Raw genomic sequence first — 25549 nt, forward strand, 5'->3', positions numbered from 1 at the left:
ATACTGAAGACTATGCTGATTTGGCTGAATACCTCAACGGACCTTCTCCTGTAGGAGGTAGTGACGCTCCTGGCCCCTTAGATGAACAAACACCGGTGCAGAATCGTCAACATGGGTTAGGGCCAAGGGTTAGGGTAGCTAGGGGATGTGGGACCGGAGGTCGGTTAGGTGATCCCGGTCATCACCATTAGGTTTCTTTGTGTAAACTCCAAACTTTATTAATATCAAGTTGTATTATATTAAATTTATCTTCGTGTAAACTCCAAACATTAGGTTTCTTTGTCTAAACTCCATTTTGGCAAAATTCACATACACATGTTTTGACTGAAACCCTAATTTTGGGTCAACTTCGCAAGGACCTAACTCACTCATTTTTAATTATTTTGAGGTGGGACAAAGTGAATTGGAAAGTTTGAGATGTCTACTTAAATTGTTATGTTTGACAAAATTTCATAATTCTAAAAGAAACACATGTGATAATACAAAACATTATAGGTCACATAACAATTGAAATGTGAAAAAGTCCAACTTCAGGTGCCCATAACTTTCTCATAAAAAATCCAAATGATGCAAAACTTTAGTCCGAATTCATTGTCTTGAAAAGATATACAACTTTTATGTTGAAGGTGTTGTCATTTGAGGCTTTTATCATTCAAACAGAAGGGCTTGAAGTTGGTCCCTTTTGGCAAAATTCACATACACATGTTTTGACAGAAACCCTAATTTTATGTCAACTTCCCAAGGACCTAACTCCTTCATTTTTAATTATTTTGAGGTGGGACCAAGTGCATTGGAAAATTTGAGATGTTTACTTCAATTGTTATGTTGGACAAAATTTCATAATTCTAAAAGAAACACATGTGATAATACAAAACAGTATAGGTCACATAACAGTTGAAAAATCAGAAGTCCAACTTCAACTGCCCATAACTTTCTCATAAAAAATCCAAATGATGCTAAAATTTATGTCCAAATTCATTGTCTTGAAAAGATCTACAACTTTCATGTTGGAGGTTTTGTTATTTGAGGCTTTTTTAAGGAAGTCGCCAATTGAATTGGCGCCTCCTCTTAAACCTTACACATAGGCGCCAATTGGATTGGCTAAGGCATCTGCCCTAGCCAATACAATTGGCGCCTCCATTCAAGTTTTAAGAGGAGTCACCAATTCAATTGACGACACCTCCTAAAAGTGGGATACTTTGGGAATTTTTCTGAAACCTGGAGTATTTTGGGATTTTTTTTGAAAAACTGGGTTTTATCTCGGTAAAAAAAACCAACATATTGTGGGGCTGTGTTCTTGAGATTTTGTTAAAACATTTCAATTTCAATTATTATAATATTAATTATCTTTATATATGAAAGTCGTGTTTAATGAATGCAATTAATGAAATGCTTCTTTCTCTTTTATACTCCGAAGAAATGAGAAAACTGTTGTGCTTTTGAGACTTTCTCAAATATATCCGTATAAAACTATTTTAAAAATATTTTCCTAATAATCACATTTATTTATTTTTAGAGATTTAATAAAACTAGTTTAATAGTTTAACAAAAAAGTATGTTATAACTTACTTAATCATATAAAATTAGTATGAATTAAAAAATCAAACTACTATAATATTCAATGTTAAATAATAAATAGGTTAACCGAAATGACTAAATTAATAAAATTTTACAAATAATTAGACTATTATATTTTTATATAGAAATAATTAATTTAATTTGTGAATAAAAATTGAAATAAAAATATATAAAAGTCAATTACTATAATATAATAATAAAAGTGTAGATTATGTTTTTAATATAAGGTTATCTTAGTTTCTATAACTGAAACACATTTCCTTCTCTTATATTTTTCTCTTTCTTCTCTTGTTTCAAATATAAAATCAAATCTCTTCTCTTTCTCTTTTCACAATGTTTCTCTCTTCAGTACTTTTTCTTACCTCCAAACATACTCTATTATCCTTCAAAATAATACTACCATCTTAATTTTCAATTGAATTTTCAAACTAAATATAAGAACTAAGACACGGTAATATCCAGAAGTTACACGAGTCCACATTTTTATCTAAATTTCAAATATTGATATTAGTGTCACATTGTATTAAACATATTTTGATTAATTAATAAAATGTTATAAATTTTTCTTTCTAAAAACTAAAAGCCCTTAAAGAAAAAGGAAAAGAAAATACATAGCTTAATTTATATCCCAAATGTTTTTTAAGATTGATTAAAAAAAATTTACAACAAAGTTTGATAGGCAATCAAAATGAAAGAGACCCTATATGTGATATTCACAAATGGGTGATTTTCTTTGAATTTTGGGCTTTACATTTGAACATTTAGCCGTTACTTTTGACTCATTGAAGCTTAAATCTATGTTATTGAGTACCACACTTTCACATGGCACACCCGGACTACAAACAAGAGTCACCCCTTCTTGAGTTGCAGAAGTTCCTCTAATATTTTTAAAGATCACTTTCCTTATCTTTATTTTTGATGGACTCTACAACCATTCAAGAAGAAAAAATATTAATATTAGAGGTAGATTATGAAAATTATCATTTGTATAAATAATTAAAATTAATATTACTCAATCAAAAAATATTAAAACTAATATAATGACTGCACACAATTTTAGAAGATATATTTTATAATAATATAAGTCTATTATTTAGTTCGAAAAATCATGGTTAAATATATATTTTATTCTTTAAAATGCTCCTCATTTAAGATTTAACTCTACAAAAACACTCTATTAAGTTTGTTCTCATACTTAGTTTACATTTCTAAACTTGTTTATGCCTTATGCCTTCTTTTTTCAAGATCAAGTTAGTTTAGAACTTGACATGTGATCTTTTAAATCATGCAACATTCTTTGAATGGTTTTTAATAGAACATGTGACTTGTTCTTAACTTCATTTTCATATGACCATAAAAAAACATATGACACATAGAATTTGGATTTGCTAGAGTCACAATTTTCATTCATATAGGCAATCATCACATTAATGATTGTTAGATGAAAAAAATGGACAATCTATTAACCAATAAGTATTATCAAAATTAATAATTTGTTATGTATGAAATTGCAAAGCAAAGTAATATTTAGTTGAAGAAATACCTTTTTTGAGCATTGATTCCAAGGGCAATATTCTTGATCAATAATAACAGGATTGCTAACATTAACCATTACAATATTTTCAAAATGCAAATGAGATGCAATTGAAATCACTGAAGTACCAGGCCATGTTTTGATCCTCACACCATTATTTGTATTATTTAATGTGCAATTTTTGACAATAAGACCCACAACCGGTTCTTCATTAGGATATTTTCCTAAGCTTCCAACACTAATACCATGTCCTGGTCCACATGTTATGTTTCGAATGACGATTTGTCGGCTACCATCACCGAGAGAGATGCAATCGTCGCCAGTGCCAATCTTCGAGTTGATAATATTTACTTTAGTTGATCTCCCAATATGAATTCCATCCGTGTTGGGACTATTTTCTGGCGCATTGACGTTGAAATTTGTAAAGGTAATATTATTGCATCCGAAAACATTGGCATGGAAATATTTACTGTCTTTTGAGTTTATGTCTTGAATAATCGAATTGTTGAGGAAAGCGAAACCAAAATTCTGCGAAAAGTTACACCAAATTCAAACAAATTTTAACATAAGAAATTATGATGATGCTTATTTTTGAAATGAGTATTTTTCTTACCATGGCAAACCTTATGCAATTGGTATTTCTTGGGCAATTATTTTGCTTCCAAGCCATTTGACCCTGACCGTCAAATGTTCCTTTACCAGATAAGGTAAAGAAGTTAATATATTGAAATCTAACCCACTGATCTTGTCCATTGAGGTGGTAAGGGTTTTTTGGTGATAGAATCATCCCATGAACTTGAACCTCGATTGGAGCATTGCATGGTCCTTCAAGATCTATTTGTTGCAACTTATACCAACCCTCAGGAATCACAACTTTACTTGGAATTGTTGATGCACATGCCTCTTTCCAAGCACTCTTGAAAGCCTTAAGAACAAAAAAAACACAAAAAATTATTAATAAAACATATAATAATACCACTTAATTATAGGCCTTCCTCCATATTCCACCATCTCTCATCTACATGTTATAAATTATAGTATGATCTTACATTGGTTATATCTCCATTAGGTGCGCCATATGTTCTTATGTTAAAAATGCCTTGTTGAGATGTGACATGTGTAGCTAACGACAATATCAACCATGCTAATATGGTACTACTTAATTGAATATTCATTTTTTTCATCTAGTTATTATGTTTTCTATGACTTCTCCTACTTCCGTAATTAAATAAATGTCATAGAATCCAATTGAATATATATAAAACAATTTGTAACGTAGTGGCAAAATGTTTAAAACTACTACAACCAAAAAAACGTGGTGACAAAATGTTATAAATCATTAATAGACTAAAGGGATATTATTTTTAGAGGGTTTGTTTGAGGGACAATTGAAACAACGAGGCTTTAATCAGTTTTCTCAATCATAAAATGTGGAGTGCAAAAGCAAAAAATCTAAAAGAAATGATTTGGTTGAGCTTTTTTCCATATATTTATTTTAATAAAATTGGGAAATAGATAAGACAAAAACAAATTAATTTTTTTATGTTAGTGTCGAACGTATAAAAACGAAAAAAATGTACTTTTTTTAAATGTAATAATAGATGTAGTGAAATATATTTGCAATACATATATAAATATTTTGACTATGTTATTAACTAAAAAATATATGATATTAACGATTTATTTTACTTATATTTTATTAATTATAATTACTAATTCATTCAAAAGTCATTAATTATTTATCTGTTCACATTTTACAATCAACAATTCTTAAGATATTTTTATTTTAGCGTATCTGACACTATTGTCGAGACGCGAAAAATAACTGAGTGTACGAACACTGAAAAATAGAGTCTCCACCAAAGTTTTATTTTTAGGGAAGTGTTAATAAAACCCTTAAAGAATAAAAACACGGTCGCCACAATCAAATTCAAGTCCAAGAGTCGATTATGCGCGGGAAAAATATTAACATCCCAACATTTGTTGTATTCAATGAGAATCGTTTAGTTAGTTATCCAAATATGAGGGTTAGCATGCATTATTTGATTTCTTCTAATTATTACTATGTATTTATAAGAGGAAAGAAAGTGGAAAATTAGGATTTTTATTAGGGTTTTGACAAGACTTTGAATCTTGCTTCTACGTATCCTCAGGTGCGATGGTGAACTCAAAGCTATGTAGTTATGAATAGAAAAATGTTTGATGGTTGGTTGATTTTAGTGAACGATGTTTAAGTCACATTTGAGTAGTTACACTACGCCAAAAATGACTTTTAACAGCGCATCTTAGACAGCGCTTTTAAAAGAAAGCGCTGTCTAAGGTTAAAATTAAAATAAAACACGGAAAATGTTCCAAAAAAATAATGAAAGCGCTGTCTAAGGGGGGGTCTTAGACAGCGCTTTCTAAAAGCGCTGTCTAAGACCCCCCCTTAGACAGCGCTTTTAGAAAGCGCTTTTAAATATAGACCTTAGTCAGCGCTTTTGATAAAGCGCTGTCTAAAGTCTTTAAATTAAAAAAAAGATTAAAACCAAAAGCGCTGTCTAAGGGGGTACTCAATATTCAACTCATTAAAATAATTTATATATTTTAAAAAATATAAATTTCATATTCATTTTGAACAAAATATTTTAATAACATAAGAGTTCCTTTAAGAAAGTTGAACGTGTTTGGCGCTTTCTACGCCCAAAGCAATGCCACTCTTCATCTTTGAATCATTCTCCACTCTCTCTCTCTTTCTCTCTCTAAAACCTAACTCTCATTCATTCCAACAATGAATTCTGAATGTGTGTAAACGCGGTTTCTGTTCAGATCGATATTCATGGGGATTTGCTTCAGCATTGAAGAAAAACACGTTTCCCTCTCCGATTCAAAACCAAAACCTAATTCCACAGGTACTTCAATTTCTTTCTCGCATTTTCTCTTTCCTTTATTTTATTCTTGAATTTGCTATGAATCAGGTTCGGTTGGAAATGAATCCACTGCACCAACAACTCTATTAGGTGGTGGTACTGGTTCCATGAATATCAAAGAACTTCGTGAAGGTGCTGGATACAGCAACGTCCATATTTTTACCTACAACGAATTGAGGCTTTCCACCAAGCAGTTTCGTCCCGATTTCATTCTTAAAAGGCTTAAGCTTCTCCTTCTCACTCTCCATCTGTCGTAAACCCTGAGACGAGGCTTAAGCTTCTCCTTCTTCCTCAAATCTACCGAGTTCACCTGGAGGCGACACCTGAGTTCTAACTCGCTCCCTTCCAGATTAAGCCATGCAAGCAGTATCAAATTCTCGCCGAGTCTCTCGGCTCTTACAGTCTCCGATTTTCCTTTCATTTCATCTTCGAAGCACCGAACAACCGTTTCTCTCAGGGCTCGCACAACGCAATTACAGTCCCGGAGTTGATAATGTTGAAGAAACTCCAACAGGTTCTTCATTCATTTGTTAACTGTAAATTCGTTTTTCGAATTTCAATTTTGTGATGTTTATTGATTTTGTATTGTTGAATTTTTCAATGTAGAAGCTGTGAAGGATCTTTATGATAAAATGCTTCAGTCTGTAAATGTTAAACGATCCATGCCTCCAAATGCTTGGCTATGGTCGATGATTGAGAATTGTAAACACCGTCACGATATTAGTCTTCTCTTTGACGTTTTGCAGAACCTCCGCAGATTCGTTAGTTTCTATACTTTTGCAGAATCTCTATCTATATATTGATTCAGTCTCTTTGCTATGGTGACGGGTTTAATTATTGTTTTATGTGAGCAGAGGTTGTCGAATCTTCGCATACATGATGATTTTAACTGCAGTCTCTGCCGGGAAGTTACGAAAGCATGTGTTCATGCCGGAGCCCTTGATTTTGGTATGGTTTGTTTGTGTTTGCATTTTATTATTTTTAATCTGTGCTGTTTCATTTATGAAATTTGAAGATATGAAATGGCATTTTAAGGTTATTTGATTTTAATGTGTGAGCAGGAAAGAAGGCTCTGTGGAAGCATAATGTCTATGGATTGGCGCCAAGTGTTGCATCGGCACACCATATATTGGTATTATTTGACATTCTAATGCTCTAATTTCTTTGATTTTCTCTCCTGTTTGCAATTGATAAGTTACTGTTATTTTGTTGTAGACGTATGCTAAGAATCACAATGATACTAATCTATTGGTGGAAGTAATGAAACTTTTGAAGAGGAATGATTTACCATTGCAACCGGGCACGGCAGATATAGTTTTTAGGTATGTCATTCTTTTTGCATTTTCATGATTTTGTTTTGCAGTACAAAGGGTCTTCTGTGAATAAGATTTTAATATGGTGTTTACCTCTAAAAGGAGTTGCTGAACTTTTTGTTGATTTCATTGTTATTCCCTTTAAACTGGCTGGCATGCTTCATTTTCAAATCATGATCTGTTGTTAGTTCCCCCAAAGCTCTATTTGATTGTATGAAGGCAATTTGGTGCCTCTTTGTGCCTTAGGCTACAAGCCTACAATGCAGTTAGTTTGCTTGGTTTTTAGTATTGTCCAACACTAGACAAATTATGAATCTCACCTTTTCTTGTATGTTGCTTTTGTTCTCTTAAGTATGTTTTTCTGACCTGTTACCTGGGTCAATCATTTGCAGCATTTGTTACAATACAGATGAATGGGAGTTGATTAATAAGTACGCGAAAAGGTTTGTTAAGGCTGGTGTAAAACTACGACAAACCTCATTTGAAACATGGATGGGATTTGCTGCCAAAAGAGGTGCTCATACTTGATGTCTTTTGTCTGCCTAATTCTATAAGCTTCTATTGAACTTCAACATAAGTTTGTTAAAGAGGGCTCCTATTCCTAAATTGAACACTAAACTATCCATAAAACTATGGAGATAATAATTTGCCTAGTATTTACTGGCTTTTGTTTTTTCTTTCTCTCCGAACTTGCATCTTCCCAAATGTTGGCAAGCTGTGTTTTCTCAGCTTTTAGGACATTGAAAGAAACCCAAAAGGGAGGTTAGCAACGCCTCCGCACGGGTAAAAAGTTCTGGTGCTAAGAATTATTTTATTAATTCTCTATGTTCTGTTCACTTTCTAGTTTCAGCTTTCTACAACCATTGTTTGGGAAGTTTCTAATTTTAGCTTCATCTGGGTTTACTAACGATAATCTTTTATTTCTAATCATACATGTTTCATTCTAAATTAATCTTGTAAAATCCTTACTAACATGTGATTTTTTATCAAATTGTTGCAGATTTTTTTTACTCTGTGGGTTTAGGGCTTGGAAAGACTGATTCTCCCCAAGCAAGTTTTCGGAAAAGTATCAGCAATGAAAGGACATTTTCTGCCACTGAGGACGAAGTGCTGTTGCAGAAAAAACTGGGTATATGTCTTGTCAATTATTGTTCATTTTTCAGGGAATTTTGATTTCAAATTTTAAATGTTGTCATCATAATTGTAGTTGATCAGTTTGAATTTGTGGAGATCCTCTTAAGTTTAAACTCCATTGTCATGAGATTCCTTCAGTTTAGGTTACAGTTTTGTTACACATGCTAATGACACTATGAGATGCTGAGTTTTTGAATTAGATAAGTGTTTAGTTATATTGAATCATAAAAAAAGATGAGCCATGCAAGCTTATGTTTGCAGTGGAGCTTGCTGAAATGCTGTCCACAGACATGCAGAAAGAGGGCCTTCATGGGCGAACGTTGACTCTTAAACTGAAAACTACTTCTTTTGAGGTACTTGTGATTTCTTGACTCTGTTTCTTTCTAAACAATTTTCTGTTTATGATAGAGGTCAATTCTCTGGCTTGGGTTCTTACCTCTGGACAAAGCTTTGTTAAAAGAAAAGTTGTTAATATTGTTCAAGTTCCTTTAAGGATTTGTCATGATCACCATGCATTTTACTATCTTACTATATTTCTCTTGCAAGTACTAAAAAAATGCTCAATCTATAGGTTCGGAATAGAGCTGTGACTTTACAAAACTACATCAACTCAAGTGAGGATATTCTGAAGCATGCATCAAAATTGCTGAAAGCTGAACTTCCCGTTTCAGTAAGATTAATAGGTATATGTTTCTGTTAACTTGCTTTATTGTTGACCAATTATTCAGATGGTGCTCAAGGCCAATATAAGAGGGTGCTTTCTGCTTATAGATATAGTCTATGAGCAAGTTCACATTAGTTCCTTGTATAAGTCAGTGCATAACAGATTTTTCTTCTCCTCTTAGGTCTTAGAGTATCACAGTTTAACGGAGATAAAAGTGGTAGTGGTGCTACCCCTGATCGTACACAGAAGACTATTACCAATTTCATTACTTCAGGAGAAGCCAATAGGAAAAAGGATCCTTTTTCAGATGTTACAGATCATGACTTTATCAGTGATATAGAAACTGATCCTTCGATTGATGTTGGGCACACAAGCCAGCTTGATAGCAGAGATCCTTTTGATGGTAATCATTCATTAGATGTAAATCACCAAAGCTGCACTCTCTGGAAAAATGATGGTGCAGAGAAGGTATATCTCCTTTTCTCTCTTTATTTTTCGAAGTAGCTGACATATATTGATATAGGTCAGTTTCCGCAATCGAATAATTGCTTTGGCGGATTGAGGAGCATGTTGATGTTTTTTAGCGCTACTATTTATCATCTCTGCCGTATTTACCAGGTACAAACTTCTGGTAATGATGCTGCAAGTTCTCACCACAGTGCATGTACAGAGATGCTTGGATCAACTTCATTCCAGGGGAAGTTTGAGGGGAAAAATGTGAATGATGGGTCTAATCTTCTGGAGGAGGATAGACTTAATTCTTGTCAGGAAACAACAATGTTGTGGTTGAATGACTATAAATGTTCACTCTGTGGAATAGAACTTCCTCCAAGTTTTGTTGAGGAAAGATTAGAGCATTCTGATTTCCATTTTGCTGAGAAGCTTCAAAAGGAAGAATCAAGTATTCGCCAAACATCTATTCCGATTCAAAGGTAAATTATTGAACTAGACAGTGATTCCACATTTCTGTTTAAAGTGTTTGATGTGATAGGTCTATGTTTTTTCAGTCAGGATCAAAAGCACCGAATCAATAGACAAAGCAAATCCAAGAAGCAAAAGTTGTCGCAGAGAGAGGGCCGATATACGCCCATTGATTATTTTTTTGTTAAGGAGTAATCAAAGCTTTAAGTTATTATTGTATAATTTGTATCTTATTTTGCCTCACATCAATAATTTCTAAGTCTCTAGGAATGTCTTTTCTCCACATAAGATAAAATATGTATAGTTGTATTATGAATCTTGATATGATTAATAAAATAGTCTCATTCATTCACCGTGTGTTTAATTTTTCTTAGTTTATGTGAATTGTTCTAATTGCTTCATTTTTATTTTATTAGCGTGGAAAAAATCTGGTTGAAAACAGGTAGAAATTCTGGTTTATAAACCTGGAAAAAATGTGGTTTAAAACAAAAGCTTCAAAAATTTTCGTATACCTTAGACAGCGCTTTTGTAAAAAGCGCTGTCTAAGGGGGGGATTAGAAAGCGCTTTAGGCAAAAGCGCTGTCTAAGGGGGGGGCTTAGACAGCGCTTTTTGAAAAGCGCTGTCTAAGGTATACCTAAAAAAAATTAAAATAGGAGGGTCTTAGAAAGCGCTTTTGGCCAAAGCGCTGTCTAAGGGGGTGGGGCTTAGACAGCGCTTTTCAAAAGCGTTGTCTAAGGTATACCTAAAAAATTTAAAATAAGAGGGTCTTATAAAGCGCTTTTGGCCAAAGCGCTGTCTAAGGGGGGGCTTAGACAGCGCTTTTAAGATTTAAAAAAGCGCTGTCTAAACCTTTAGCAGCGGAGGTTTAGACAGCGCTTTAAAGCGTTGTCTAAGGCTAAAAAAAGCGCTGTCTAAGGTCTTGTTTGTTGTAGTGTTAAACGTTGTTTGTTTCTCGCGCATCGTAGGTTGAAGCGTTTATTTGTATGTCACATCGAAATGGATCCTACTTGATCGCATTCGAGCGGTTAAACATTACTTGTTGCTCGCGCATGGGAGACTGAAATGTTTGTTTGTATATCGCGTCGAAATGGATAAAACATCATTCACTTGTGAAACAATATGTTTAATTGCGATTGGGAGAAAAATATAAGTTTGATTGATTGAAGTTGCTTTTAGGTGGATGACGTGTATTCAGAAGGCAAACTATTACGACTTGTAACCAAATACTCGAGGAAAAGGGGTGAATATTATGTCCAACTAATCATTTTTCATCATTGAATGAACGAATTGAAATCGATTGCAATTATTAAGTTTTGAGAGGATAACAAACACTCGAAAGGCAAGCTATTATGGCTTGTATCCAAGTACTCGGGTACTAGGATGAATAATATGTCCAACTAATATTTTTTCATCCGATTTTTAATATGAAAAAGATTTTATGGTTATAATTGTGAAAATAAATTTGATTTATTATTAATTTACAAGAATTAAAATTAATCGATAAATTAATTAATTAATTAATTAAATCATTTAACAAAAATTAAAGAAATTAGAAATAAAAGAAAACTGTGTGCAAGTCTGATTTAGGGGGTGAGAAGTTAGAAAAAATTAAAGGCCTGAAACACAAGCCAAAAAAAAGGCTAACAATGATTTAAGCGTTACGAATCAGATCTAACGGAGATCAAAACGAGGCCCATTTGGCTGCGGTGGGATGTCCTATACAGGAACATCCCTCAATTAAAATATAATAGCCAATCGAGTTGTGGCATGTGGCTAGTTTTATTTAAATTAAAAAAAAATACAACAACACATTAAAACAGAAAAAGTAAAAATAAAAATAACAAACAAAAATCATCCAAATCTCATCCCTCTCTTCTCATTATTCTCTTCCACCCTCACTTTCCAAACATCAACAAAACCCCCCAACCAAAAACAAATAATAAAATCAATCCTCTTTTCACATGCAAAATAAAGTTAGAAAGCAATTGATCAAACAAAAAGAGGTGAATACCGAAAATAGGATTGATGGTGCGATGGATTCTCGACTGAGGTCGTACAAGTCACGGTGATGCATATATGGGGTTGTCGGGTCTGCGTGACCGAAGGGAGAGCGACGATGGTGGAGGCATCGTGTGGATCCGATATGTAGAGGAAACAATTGATGCTTTATGGCGTGATAATCGATGTTCCGACTATGCAAATCCGTTCCACTTCATCTTCGTTTATGCATGCTTTTGATTCAAAAAAATTTAACTTTTTTTAATTGTAGTTAAGGATTGGATTGTGATGTTGATTAATATTTGTGTTGGTGTTGTTGGTGAAGGTTAGTGATAGAGATGGTGGAAGAGTAGTTTTAATGAGGATGATGATAGTGGTAGGTTCAATGTATGAAGATTGTGTATGTTGTTAATGGTGGTGATAAAGAGAAAGAGTTGTATAAGAGTTGTATCGTGGTGATAAAGAGAAAGAGTTGTATGGCGGTGTTTTGATGGAGGAGTAGACTTGATGGGGGATGGTTTGAAGTTTTTATTTATTTTCTTAAAAGAGAAAAAACACGTGAGTGGGGTGATATGGTTTAACTTTTTGTGTGGTTTTTTTCTTGATCCTTTTGTGAATTTTCTTGCCTCTATTTATATTAATTTTTTAGGTTAACATAAAAGAAAAACATCAAATTATGAGAAAACATGACTGATAAGTGGTATTTGCATCATTCTTTCTAGTAATTTTCCTTTAGTATTTTGTTCGATTTTCTTTCATTTGTCGTGTTTTATGATTTGGTTTGTGTTTTCTTGTGAATTCTAGGGTCTAATGAGCATCCAACACAAGAAGGATCAAAGACAAGCAAAACACAGTGAAAACGGAAAATAGAAAATTTCTCCAGTACAAAAATCAAAGGGCTACTACGGTCACCCGTAGCAACATAATGCCCCAAGACCCACTTTTGAGTTTTCCAATTAGTCATTCCAATGCCTTGCTTTAGCCACCCGTAGTAGCTGCTACAGGTCGTAGCAGGGAGACGAGAGAAAATTCCAATCTCCTCTTAATTGTGGGTCTTAGGCATGATTGGGCATGTATCAAATATGAATATTTTGCATTGAACCAAAGATTTTTAGCATTTTTATTATTTCCCTATAAAACTTATCGCCAGTTATGAGTTTAGGGTTCTCAACTTTTGCATCTTTCTCCAAGTTTTTATTTTTCTACTTTTCTTTGTAACTCAAGTCTCCAAGGGAGCAATTTGTGGAACAAGGTTATTTCATAATTCAGGTTTTTATTCATTCTCTTTATATTTTTCATCTTTTTTGTTTGATTGATATGAGTTTGATGGTGAATACCTCTATGATTGTGTTTTCGTCACCATGAGTGAGTAGTTTCCTAGGGACTAGGGGTTATGGGGATTGTTTCATTACCTATCATATGATCCATTACTATCGATTGTGAGAATTTTAATTAATTTTTTTTTATAATCTAAGTTCATGCATTCCAACTTCGTTACGAAAGTAAGTGGTTCTCAGGTATTGACAATAGTCTGAAAGGATATATGTCAATACTAGAGCACAAGTTTTTAAACAAACTAATATGGATGATGCGAAAGCCGACATACAAATTTGAGAAAATATGTAGCTAGGTAAAAGTAATGACTCATCGAATAATAATCCAGACGATGCGAAAGCCGACGAATTATTCGTCGATGATAGGGGCAATATGCTGACGAAAGAAGGTAGTGCTCAATTTTATCTATTTTCTATAATTTATGAAAAAGACTAATGATGGATGTAACAAGGATCGTATGATTGTGCTAGAAACATGAACTGTAACTTCATGTTCAATTTTCCCCGATTTGAGATTTAAGTAATTTTTTTGCTAATTCTATTTAATTTCTTTTTGTTTTAAATTATTTACCAAACTCCCTACTTTTGATTTCTATAGATATACACTAATTGGATAAGAATTCGATACTTAAATCATTGGTCTCTGTGGTTCAATATCTATTTTATTACTTCACGACAATCGTGCACTTGCGGTTGCATCAAGTTTTTAGCGTCGTTGTCGAGGACCACTTGTGTTTCATATTGAATTTCTGTTTAATCACCGTATAGACTAGAGTTTTATTAGTATTGTTTTTATTATTATTATTATTATTATTATTATTATTATTATTATTATTATTATTATTATTATTATTATTATTGTTATTTTCAATTTTTTTGGCTATTATTATTAGGGCAACTTTTTCTTTTCTGTTATTTCTTTTATGGTATGCATCAGGGTCTATACAAAATATGTTCAATTACCATAAAAACTTTTATCCCAATACCTATAATCCAGAGTGAACTGATCAACCAATTTTTTCTACAATAACCACTTCCAGTATTTCGAGGAACCACCAAATTCCCAACAATGCAACCTTGAAATGTTAATGGAGAATTTTATTGAGATACAACCTAACTCTAACCTGAAATATATGATGAGGAGTTTTGTGGAAACACAAATTCTCATGAATGAAGAGTTTAGAAATAAGAACCTCCTCACTAATGAGGCACTTAGGCAATTGAACACTAAGTTTGACAATGTTTTCACTCATACCAAAATGTTGGAGACCAGAATCTCCCAAGTAGTGTAACAACAAGTTGCTACTTATGTTCCCCCAGATCATTCCAGGGGAAACTCGAACAAAATCCCAAGGGACATGTGAAAAACAAGTTATGATGAGAAAAAGGTAGAAAATCCATCGACACCACCCGATAAGGAGGTTGTCAAAGAGGTAAAGAAGGAAGCACCTTATGTTGATCCTCTTCCCTACAAGCCACCAATTCATTTCCCCCAAAGAGTTGTGGAAGCTAAGGAAGATACCCAATCTAAAAGGTATGTGGAAATCATGGAAAAGATCCTTACCAATGTACCATTAACCAAGGTCCTGTCTAAAAATAAAATATTAGAGGACCATGAAACTGATAAAATTATTGATGTTAAGAGGGGAAGGTTGACCTTTAAGGTGGGGGATGAAAGGATCAAATCCAAACCCGAAAAGTTGATACTTAGGATAGAACCAGAACCACCCCCTACATTTTCAGAAGTATGAACCACCCCATAGGAAGAAGAAAAAGAAGAGTAGTGGATACGAGAGATGGCTTGATAAGTGGGCATTGACACCAAATACTATTGAGAGTGAGTTTGAAGAATCATTTTTGAAAGAGCCACCATGAGTGCTTGCACTCATCGATCGTCGAGCTAAATGTCATTAAACAAAATGCTTAGTAGGAGGAAACCCACGTTTCTTTCATACTTATGTTTTTCTTTTTAGTAGGAATCTTGATAACTCAATTCATGTTGTAGTTTCCTCCTACGGAATGAGTTTCTTGTGAGTTATACTCCCTCTTTCTTGCGCTTAAAAACATTGAGGGCAATGTTTGATTCAAGTTTGTGTGTGTGTGTGTGTGGGGGGGGGGGTATCTATTTATTTTCTTGCATTTTTCTTTATTTTTATCGCACTTTTATTTCTTGCACTTTTATGTTTTGTTTCTTCCTTATTTCTAGTTATTTTCTAGTTTGATTGATGCATTAAGACCATCTTTTCGTAGTTTTTCCCAAAACCAAAATTGTGAAAACTTTTTTGTGACAAGCTTCTGTTGTGGGGACGATGGGAAAATATATAGAGTTTGAGAGAATAAAGACTAGGACTAGGGGCATTGGGAAAGCTTGAAAACTTTGGTATTACCTGAACACCTTAGGCCCCTTGGAGTAAGGACGCGAGTCCAAAGTGTAGATTTGTGCCATAGTACCGGGCTCTGAGAAGTATTTCCCGATTAGTTTAGATTGACGATCTGACATAATTAAAGACTTGCATGTATGTATGATTGGTTGAGAAACAAATAATTTGGGAACCAAAATGATGAAAAGGAAATAAAGACAATAGGACTTCTAAGTTGGGTAATCCTCACCTGGTTATTTAGCCTAATGGAGGTTGTTTCTCAAATGTCATCCCAAAGTGGACCAATAAACACCAACGTGTCTAAATTCATCAAAAAAGAGAAAAAATAGTAAAAAGGTGCCTAGAAAAAAATTCTCAATCAATCTTGTGCATGTGAGGATATTAATGGTTTCAAGTGCCTTAATATGATTGTCCAAATGAAAGGGGGAGAAAATCGAAAAAGAGACTTAAACCCAAAGCATAATTGGAGAGGTGTCTGAAAGGGATACTTAGGTATGTGGTTTAACTATGGTTAGTGTTCTTGTGAATACCTTCCTTAACAGATGATTACAAAGAGAACTAGGCCTAACCAATCGGAAGAAAGACTCAAGTATGAGTACCATTGACCCAATTTTCATATGCTTTATCATGATATGACCGCTTGATCCAAGAACTCATGAATGCAAGCTTTGTTACTTGAGGACAAACAATGGTCTAAGTTAAGGGGAGTTTGATAAGTGGTCTTTGCATTGTTATTTCTAGTCATCTTCCTTTACTATTTTAGCGCATTTTGTTTGATTTTATTTCATTTGTCATGTTTTATGCTTTGGTTTGTGTTTTCTTGTGAATTTCAGGGTCTAATGAGCATCCAAGCCAAAAGGGACCCAAGGCAAGCAAAATGGAGCAAAAACGGGAAAGGATAATTTCTCCGGTACAAAAGTCAGGGGGTTGCTACGGCTACCTGTAGCAGCTGCTACGTGACGTAGTAGCATGGTTCCCTAAGACCCCTTTTTGAGCTTTGCAAGTAGTGATTCCAGTGCCCTGCTACGGGCTGTTTGAACAAAATTGTTCATATCCCTTAAGGTTTGTTGATAACAAATTACTTAAAGAACAATAGGGTATACTAACATATGTTCAAGTGTGTATGATCATAAGCTAAAATTTGGCATGGTTTTGACCATGAGAGAGCATATGAAGAGAAGCTAAAGAATCAGATTCTGATGGTTCAGAATCTGATGACTTAGACTCTAAAGACCAATTTAAGGGAACTCAACTTCTGAACAAAGCTCAGACTTTGAAGTAAATCTACTTTGTCAAAACCTGATTTTGAAGAATGTCAACTAGGGCTTTGTAGCACAAGCCTCAAGAAGAGTTGACTTTCCTCCTTATGTCTAACCCATCAACTCAGTAGATACCTGGTTTGTAAAAGGTATTTTGGATAAAGTTGTTAAAAAAGCAATAATTTTTTGTATAAAAACTTCCAACATATCTTTTGGAAAAGCTTCTCTGCAAAGACTCATGTGCAAGTTATCCTCCAACGTCTCTTTTTACATTTATAAAAGGAGATGCATATTTGAAGGAAATCAATAACATATTACACAATAACTTTGATCTTATGTGAATAGAGCTATTTATTTGCCCAAGTCCTTGAGATTTCTTATCTTTGTATATCTTAGAAGTCTTTAGTCTTAAGAGTCTTTGTGTGTGTTGTATCAATTTTGCACCTCTGAGTATATCTCAAGTGTAGTTGTTATCTATTCTTCTAAACTGATTGTTTAGAGTCTAGGAAGTTTCTTGCTAGTTTGCTTAATCAGTTCAAGTCTCTTGCATGTGTGCTTGAGTAAAAGTCTCTTTCTAGTGTGATTGAGCAGTTGAAGTATCTTGCTAGTTTGCTTGAGAAAGTTGTAATATGTTTGATTATAGTGAAAATCTATTTTAGTACAAGGGGACTAGACTACTCCTAGTTTGTGGGAGAAACCAGGATAATTATGTGTGTCATTCTTTATTTCTACTTTACTTATGAATCTTTATATTTCGCTGCTATTTCTAAGATCATATTCTGAACTTATTCAAATTATGAATTCTGTTTTTGAGAAGTTGAAATAATCATCTATAGACATTTCGACCCCCCTTCTTGTGTATTTTTCTCACCTTCAGTTGGCATCAGAGCAAGGTATATGTTAAACACTTAACAGTGGTGCAAAAAAGATCTTGAGAAAAATACATATTATATAATAGTTGTTTCTGGAGCATCTAATTTTTGTGTGTGTGGGGGGGGGGGGGGGGTGGTACTCCTAATCCTTTTGGAAATGTCACTCATGACTACAGTACTTATGAAAAAATAATTATACTGCTAGACCTCCAACTTTTAGTGGAGACTCCACTGAGTTTGAATGGTGGAAGGGCAAGATGTACCCATATATCATTGGTCTTGATGATTAGTTATGGATATCCTTGAAAATGGCATTTACATTGAAGTCAATAGTGTTGGAATGGTAACTGATAGGTAAACTCTCACACCGGCTCAGAAGAAAATTTATAGGAAATATCATAGAGTTAGAGGCATTTTGGTGGACGCTCTACCTTATTATGAGTACATCAAAATCATTGATAAGTCAATTGCTAAGACTATTTTAAAGTCTTTGTTTTCTACTTATGAAAGTATGATAAGCAAATTCCAAAGCCACGAGATGGAGTTGAATGGATATGAGCATGCGAAGAAATCTAAATCATTAGCTTTAAAGTTAGTGGTAGAGAAATCTGGTGATAAAGCTGTCAGATCCTCAAAGGTCTGGAAACCAGAAGAAGCTTCTGATGAAGAAGGTTCTAATGGTGACATTGATGATTAGGAAATGGCTTTTATCATCAAGAGTTTTCAACAACTGGCTAAAAGGAATAAGATATTCTCTGAAATTGTTACCACGAACTACGAGGTTTTGATCCCTCATTTTATGTTGGTACGTAGGCACAAGTCCAAAGGGCTTGTCAAACACAAAAATATAATTAATGAGTTCTTTTCTCACCCCCCACTCTATTTATTGCAAACATAATTTGTATAAAAACACATATGCACACAAGAAAGGGCACCCTAGGAGTACCTAGGACACTTTGGGTGCTAACACCTTCCCTCTATGTAACCAACCCCCTTACCTGTAATCTCTGGCATTTTATTAGTTTTGATTTGAAAACTTCTTATTTTTGGGTTTTGTTCGTACTTTTCCCTTTTCCCTTGGAAACAATAAAAGCGCGGTGGCGACTCTAGTTTTATTGAAGTTAAGTTTATCCATAGCTTAATGGTCATGAATTTATCGCTACAGAAATTAAGTGGTGACTCTGCTGGGGAGTAGTCTCCAGTGGGTTTAGCCTACTTTTTGTGTGTATATAATTGTATATTTGATGTATGTATATTTGTTTGTGTGATATAATCTGCTTGTTGTGCTTAGTGATCTCTGAGTGGTGAGATAAGGTCTAATCCGAACTTGAGTGTAATTAAGGTAGAAGGATGGTATAGTCATGTTCGACTTGGGTGGAGTAGTCATTAACAAGTTGGCTTGAGACTCATCTACTCAGTGGAGACCCTTTTGGAGTTATGAATGTCACACAAGTTATTTATGGTTAGGCATTACTCTCTCTAATTTGGGGTCCGAGAAGCTGAGAACCGTAGAACATTTAACCCCTCTTGGCCTATTTAGGACGTAGTGCGGAGATTGTTTAGGTGTAGACCTGATAACAGTTGTTACGCGATACTACACTCAGACGAGTTTCTCTTGAGAATATTATGGGTTGATGAGTCAGTCGTCCTAACCTGTAATATCCGATAGATGGAATTAAGACTCTGGGAACTTTTTAGAACATAATCTATAGGTTTTTATCCTTAGTTCACTCCTTTGGGATGGTTGTTACCCAGACTCCATGCTCGTGACTCACAATAAACCCTTGATTCTTGGTTGATCCAATCAAGTCTTGTCAATATCAATGGAACTTGGGTGTTGATAAGGTGAAAACCATAATCCACCAAAATGGATGATTGATCTTGACAATGACTTGATTCATCCCTTGACCTTTGTTTGTTTGCCTTGTGTGTGATCCCTTATTTGTGATTGTTGCATTCATGTGCATCATGAGATTCATCACACGAAAATTTCAAGGAACTGAGGTCTTATTTGCAAATATTTTCAGACCATGGATTATGGACGAAGGAACGCTAAGAAGTACAGTTTCAGACGTCCCGACTTGAAAGAGTTAAGGAAGCTAGCATCCTTTGTATTAGATCCATTGGACTTCAAGTAACGTCATGGTAAGCTTCTATCTGTATTGTCTACTGATATGGTTGAAGGACTCTTTAGTGTGTTGGTTCAGTTCTATGACCCTCTCTACCGTTGCTTCACCTTTCCTGATTATCAGCTTATGCCTACGTTAGAGGAGTATGCCCATCTCTTGGGAATACTTGTTTCTGACAAAGTTCCTTTTAGTGGATTGGAGGAGATTCCCAGATCTCATATTATAGTTGAAGCTCTTCATCTGAAGAAGTTTGAGATAAAGGCTAATTGGGTGAAGAAAGAAGGATTATTTGGATTGACTTCTAATTTCCTCATCAAGGAAGCTACTTCCTTTGCTCAAGCCGGTAGTGTAGATGCTTTCGAAGCCATCTTTGTGCTGCTCATCTATGGTTTGGCTTTGTTCCCTAACATTGACGGTTTTGTCGATGTTAACGCCATTATAATCTTCTTGATTGGGAATGTTGTGCCTACTTTGTTAGAAGATATGTATTTCTCTTTGCATCTAAGGAATTCTAACGGTGGTGGAACTATCGTCTGTTGCGTTCCTCTTCTGTACAAGTTGTTTATTTCGCACTTGCCTCAGACGCCTACTTTTGTGGATAACAAACAATGTCTAATATGGTCTCAGAGACTTATGTCTCTCACTAATGATGATATAGTTTGGTACTTTTCTTCATTGAGTAGTTTGGAGATTATTGACAGTTGTGGTGAATTCTCTAATGTGCCTCTCATTGGTACACAAGGAGGAATCAACTACAACCCTGCTTTGGCTCGTCGTCAACTTGGGTTCCCCTTGAGAGACAAACCTAATAACACTTTGTTAGAAGATCTTTTCTATCACGAGGGTAAAGATCCCCAACATTTGAAGCAGAAGATTGTGCATGCTTGGCATAATGTGCATAAGAAAGGAAGATCCAAGCTTGGTCCGTGCAATTGTGTAGCTTTGGAAGCTTACACTCTTTGGGTGAAGAAGAGAGCTTTGGAGTTGAAGATGCCTTATGCTTGTGAAAAACCTATGTCTATAGTTGTGGCTGAGCCATTAACTCTCTCACCAAGATGTAGAGGAGTTGGAAGACACACTCGCCAAGATGAAGCAAGAGAAGGATATGTGGGAAGAGCGTTTCCATGCTTTGAGCCGAAAGCATGAGGAGTTGCAGCTTGAGTCTAAGGACAAATATGCACTTATTGAGCTTCTTGAAGATCGAGTAACGAAGAGACGGAGAGAACCAGAGGGTTCATCTTCCTCTAGTATGCCCCAGCCTTCCATCACTTAGAAGAAGATTGTTGATCAGCTTGTCCTTGAGAAGGATCAGATGAAGACTTCTTTTGAGTCCGAGATTCAACGCATTCGAAGGAAGTACGCGCCTACAGTTAGATCTTCTGATGTTGTTATTAGGGATCCTTAGGATGACTAGTCTCCTTTTCTCTTGTATTTTGTACTTTTGGTTTTTGAAATTGTACTCAGTGTAATCCTTCCAATTATATAAATAAAAGAGATTTTCTATGGTCATATCAAATTATTGCAATTTATTGTTAAAAATATATATTTGCAAATAAAATAGTAAGTTCATTGAAAATAAAAATAATCAAGCATTGCATTTCATGCATCATTTGCATAGCAGGTTTCTCTTTCGCCAGATGTCTTATTGGTATTTCTTCTGTGCTTCAGCCAAGCTGACTCATCGATACAATACTCGCGCCAATCACTCGAAGATTATGGAACATCTATAGTAATAGAACAGAGATTTGAAGGACAAGATTTCCCGCTTGACTGCCATGATGGAGTCAGTCCTAGCCGCTCAGAGCCAATCTTCTCCAACACCTGCAACTCTTCCTCCTCAGAGGACTGTTATTTCAGAGGTGGCTACCTCTACCATTCCTGCTACTGCTGCTCACTTTGTGCCTGCCATGCCTGCCTGATTCCTGTGGCGAATGCCGCCCAACTTTGTGCTTTAAGGTTTCGCGCCTACATTTTCTTCCATGTCGGCATCTAGCCCGGTCATGTCTATGCTACCACCAGTTGTGCATACGCTACCCCATGTTGAAGACACCATCTATCATTCTGAGCCGTCTGAGGGTCCGGATGTTTATGAGAAGATGGACGAAATGAAAGACCAATTCCTTGAGCTGTGAATGGAGTTGAAAACTTTGAGGAGTAAAGATCTATTTGGTAAGAGTATTGTGGAACTTTGCTTGGTTCCTAATGTCAAAATCCCGATAAAGTTCAAAGTCCCTGACTTTGAAAAGTATAAAGGGAACACTTGTCCGCTCAGTCATCTCGTCATGTATGTTAGAAAGATGTCGACGTAAACTGATAATGATCAATTACTGATTCATTATTTTAAAGATAGTCTGACTGGTGCCGCTTTGAGGTGGTACATGAGCTTGGATAGTGCGAGCATCCATACGTTCAATGATTTGGGTGAAGCACTCGTGAAGTAGTACAAGTATAATGTGGATATGGCACTGGATAGGGACCAGTTAAGATCATTGTCTTAGAAGGATAAGGAGACGTTTAAAGAGTATGCTTAGCGATGGAGAGAGCTTGCCGCTCAGATTACCCCTCCTTTGGAAGAGAAGGAGATGACCAAGATTTTCCTCAAAACCCTGAGCTTATTTCACTATGAGCGGATGATTGCCAGTGCCCCTAGAGATTTTACCGAGATGGTAAACATGGGGATGAGACTAGAGGAAAGTGTCCGAGAGGGACGGTTGTCTAAGGAGGAAGCTTCATCCAGCAAGAGGTATGGTAACATTTTTTCTAAGAAGAAAGAGAACGAGACCAATGCAGTATCTATGGAGAGGCAGAGGAGGCCTCATGTAAGGAGAAGTCAACCACCCCGTCAACATCATCATCAAGTATCATCTGTGATTCCAATATTTTTGAACAATCAGTCAACACCAACTCAACAACAACGTCAACAACCGCCACAACAATGAACAAACACCTACAACAACAACAATACCAACAATCGTCAACAACAACAAAATTTTGAGAGGAAAAAGGTCTCTTTCGACCCGATTCCTATGACATATGCTGAATTGTATCCATCATTGGTTCTCAAAAACCTTCTGCAACCAAGAAACCCATCTTAAATTCCTGAACAACTTCCATGGTGGTACAAATCGAAACTCCGTTGTGCCTTTCACTAAGGAGCTCCCGGTCATGATATTGAGAATTGCTACCCCTTGAAGTACGATGTCCAAAAGCTGGTTAAAAGTGGAATGGTGTCCTTTGATGACCGTGCGTCGAACGTCAAAGCTAACCCACTACCTTCCCATGGAAATTCATCTGTTAATATGGTGGACGGCTGTCCTAGGGAATTCAAAGTATTTTATGTACGCTTCATTAGAAGGTCCTTGGTGAGGATGCACATGATATCTATTTGGTTAGCGATTGTGAGCATGACCATGATGATTGTGCAATTTGCAGTGTCAATTCTAGAGGTTGTATGATTGTGAAGAGACATATCCATAGGTTGATGGATGAAGGTATGATTCAAATTCTCCAGTCCCGTCACTTAGGTGACGATGTGAATGTTATAGTCCCCATTTTCAAAACTCCTGAAAGAGTGGTGATCCAGTACGATAGTTGTAGCAGTAACAGTGTTAGCAATAGATCAATATTGTCGTTGGTTATACGGTTAGCGGGCCCCATCCCGTATTCATCAGATAAGTTTGTCCCATACCAGTACAATGCTACCATATTAGAGAATGGTCAAGAGGTTCCTTTGCCTAAAACCAGTTCTGTTGTGAGTATAGTTGATGTTACTAAGGTGACTCATAGTAGTCGTGTCTTTGGGCCGGTGTTCCCGAAGAATGTGAAAGATATAGCTGTCGGTAAGAAGGTTGATGTGCCTGTAGTAGATCATGTTAGCACTCCAAAGCGTCAATCTGGTGAATCCATCGTTTGAAGCCTAACGATGATGATGAGGTACTCAGATTAATCAAGAAGAGCGAGTTTAATATGGTAGAACAGCTGCTCCAAACTCCCTCCAAGATTTCAGTGTTGTCTCTGCTAATGAATTCATAATCGCATAGAGAAGCACTACAGAAGGTGTTAGAGCAAGCTTATGTAGAGCATGATGTTACGGTGGATCAGTTTGATCATATTGTGGCTAACATCACTTCCTGCAATAATCTCAGCTGTTGTGATAAAGAACTCCCCGAGGAGGGTAGAAATCATAACCTGGCTCTGAACATTTCGATGAATTGCAAAGAGGGTGCTCTGTCAAATGTGTTGGTTGACACTGGTTCTTCATTGAACGTGCTTCCGAAGTCAACTCTGTCAAGACTATCATACCAAGGAGCTCCTATGAGATATAGTGGCATAATCTTCAAAGCATTTGACGGTTCTTGCAAAACTGTGATTGGTGAAGTGGACCTTCCAGTGAAGATAGGTCCAAGTGATTTCCAGATTACTTTCCAAGTAATGGATATCCACCCGGCCTATAGTTGTTTGTTAGGGAGGCCATGGATACATGAGGCAGGAGCTGTTACTTCAACGTTGCATCAGAAGCTGAAGTTTGTCAAGAATGGTAAACTTGTCATTGTTGGTGGGGAGAAGGCTTTGTTGGTAAGCCACATGTCATCTTTCTCTTATGTTGAAGTTAAGGGTGAGGTTGGAACTCCATTCCAAGCCTTGTCTATTGCTGAGGAAAAGAGAGTTGGGGCACCCATGTCCTCATTTAAAGACGCGCAACGGATTGTTGAAGATGGTAAGTCTGACCAGTGGGGACAAATGGTAGAGGTCTCCGACAACAAAAACATAGTCGGTTTGGGATTCCAACAAGGGTCATCTGTGACTAGAGATGAAGATGTGCAACCCAGTTTCCGTAGTGGAGGATTCATTCATGGTAATAAACAACACTTAGCTGTTGTGATCGAGGGTGATGAAGATGAAGACTGCACCAATTTTGTGATGCATGGAAAAGCTTGCAACAATTGGACTGTTGTTGATGTTCCTATTATTATGCATCGATCTAAGTAATTTCTTTTATTTGTTTTTGAAAATCCTTCTCCTATGCCTAAGGGAGAAGTGAACTTTGTTTGGTCATTTTCAAATTTGATCATCAGTAAAATATAATTTTATTCATCCACATCTATGATGTTCTTGTTTTTACTTTTTACTTTATTCTTAAAAAATGATAATCACAAAAAACATAAATAAATAATAATTTGTCCATCTGCATAATATTTGGTCATAATTCACTTCTCTAAAATCAAAATATCAAATCATTATGCAAGTTGGTTTCTAAACCCATTGAATACAATGATCCTTCTCCTTCTCCAAATTTTGAATTCCCTGTGTTTGAGGCTGAGGAGGAAAGTGATGAAGAGGTGTCTGATGAATTGTCTCGTTTACTTGAGCATAAGGAAAAAGTCATTTAGCCATCTGAAGAGCAGAATGAGCTAGTCAACTTGGGTTCCGAGGATGATGTGAAGGAAGTCAAGGTTGGGTCTCGATTGTGTCTAGAAGTGAAAAAGGGGTTAATTGATCTTCTTCGAGAATATTCAGATGTG

At 35.6% G+C, this 25549-nt stretch overlaps 4 protein-coding genes across 4 annotated transcripts; 3 read left to right on the forward strand and 1 right to left on the reverse strand.

Annotated features, from left to right (window-relative positions):
* Positions 1-2278: 2278 nt before the first annotated feature.
* Positions 2279-4287, reverse strand: LOC127123007 (polygalacturonase). Its single transcript, XM_051053274.1, has 4 exons — positions 4162-4287; positions 3726-4037; positions 3122-3640; positions 2279-2503 (listed from the first exon to the last, which is right to left on the reverse strand). Exons 1-4 carry the CDS (start codon positions 4285-4287, stop codon positions 2279-2281), a joined length of 1182 nt encoding a protein of 393 aa, XP_050909231.1.
* Positions 4288-5770: 1483 nt separating this feature from the next.
* LOC127123008 (probable serine/threonine-protein kinase PBL17) lies at positions 5771-6278 on the forward strand. The gene is made up of 2 exons (XM_051053275.1): positions 5771-6003; positions 6070-6278. The coding sequence occupies exons 1-2, from the start codon at positions 5931-5933 to the stop codon at positions 6276-6278; spliced, it is 282 nt and encodes a 93-aa protein (XP_050909232.1). The 5' UTR covers positions 5771-5930.
* Positions 6279-6339: 61 nt separating this feature from the next.
* LOC127123009 (uncharacterized) lies at positions 6340-7862 on the forward strand. The gene is made up of 6 exons (XM_051053276.1): positions 6340-6535; positions 6628-6782; positions 6876-6969; positions 7083-7153; positions 7237-7343; positions 7727-7862. The coding sequence occupies exons 1-6, from the start codon at positions 6379-6381 to the stop codon at positions 7860-7862; spliced, it is 720 nt and encodes a 239-aa protein (XP_050909233.1). The 5' UTR covers positions 6340-6378.
* A 104-nt stretch (positions 7863-7966) lies between these two features.
* LOC127123011 (DNA polymerase kappa) lies at positions 7967-10405 on the forward strand. Its single transcript, XM_051053277.1, has 8 exons — positions 7967-8096; positions 8179-8199; positions 8317-8463; positions 8730-8821; positions 9040-9151; positions 9314-9600; positions 9751-10064; positions 10140-10405. The coding sequence occupies exons 1-8, from the start codon at positions 7967-7969 to the stop codon at positions 10246-10248; spliced, it is 1212 nt and encodes a 403-aa protein (XP_050909234.1). The 3' UTR covers positions 10249-10405.
* The last annotated feature ends 15144 nt before the right edge of the window (positions 10406-25549 follow it).

This window comes from Lathyrus oleraceus, chromosome 2, assembly GCF_024323335.1.
Source record: "Lathyrus oleraceus cultivar Zhongwan6 chromosome 2, CAAS_Psat_ZW6_1.0, whole genome shotgun sequence".
Taxonomy (NCBI): Eukaryota; Viridiplantae; Streptophyta; class Magnoliopsida; order Fabales; family Fabaceae; genus Lathyrus; species Lathyrus oleraceus.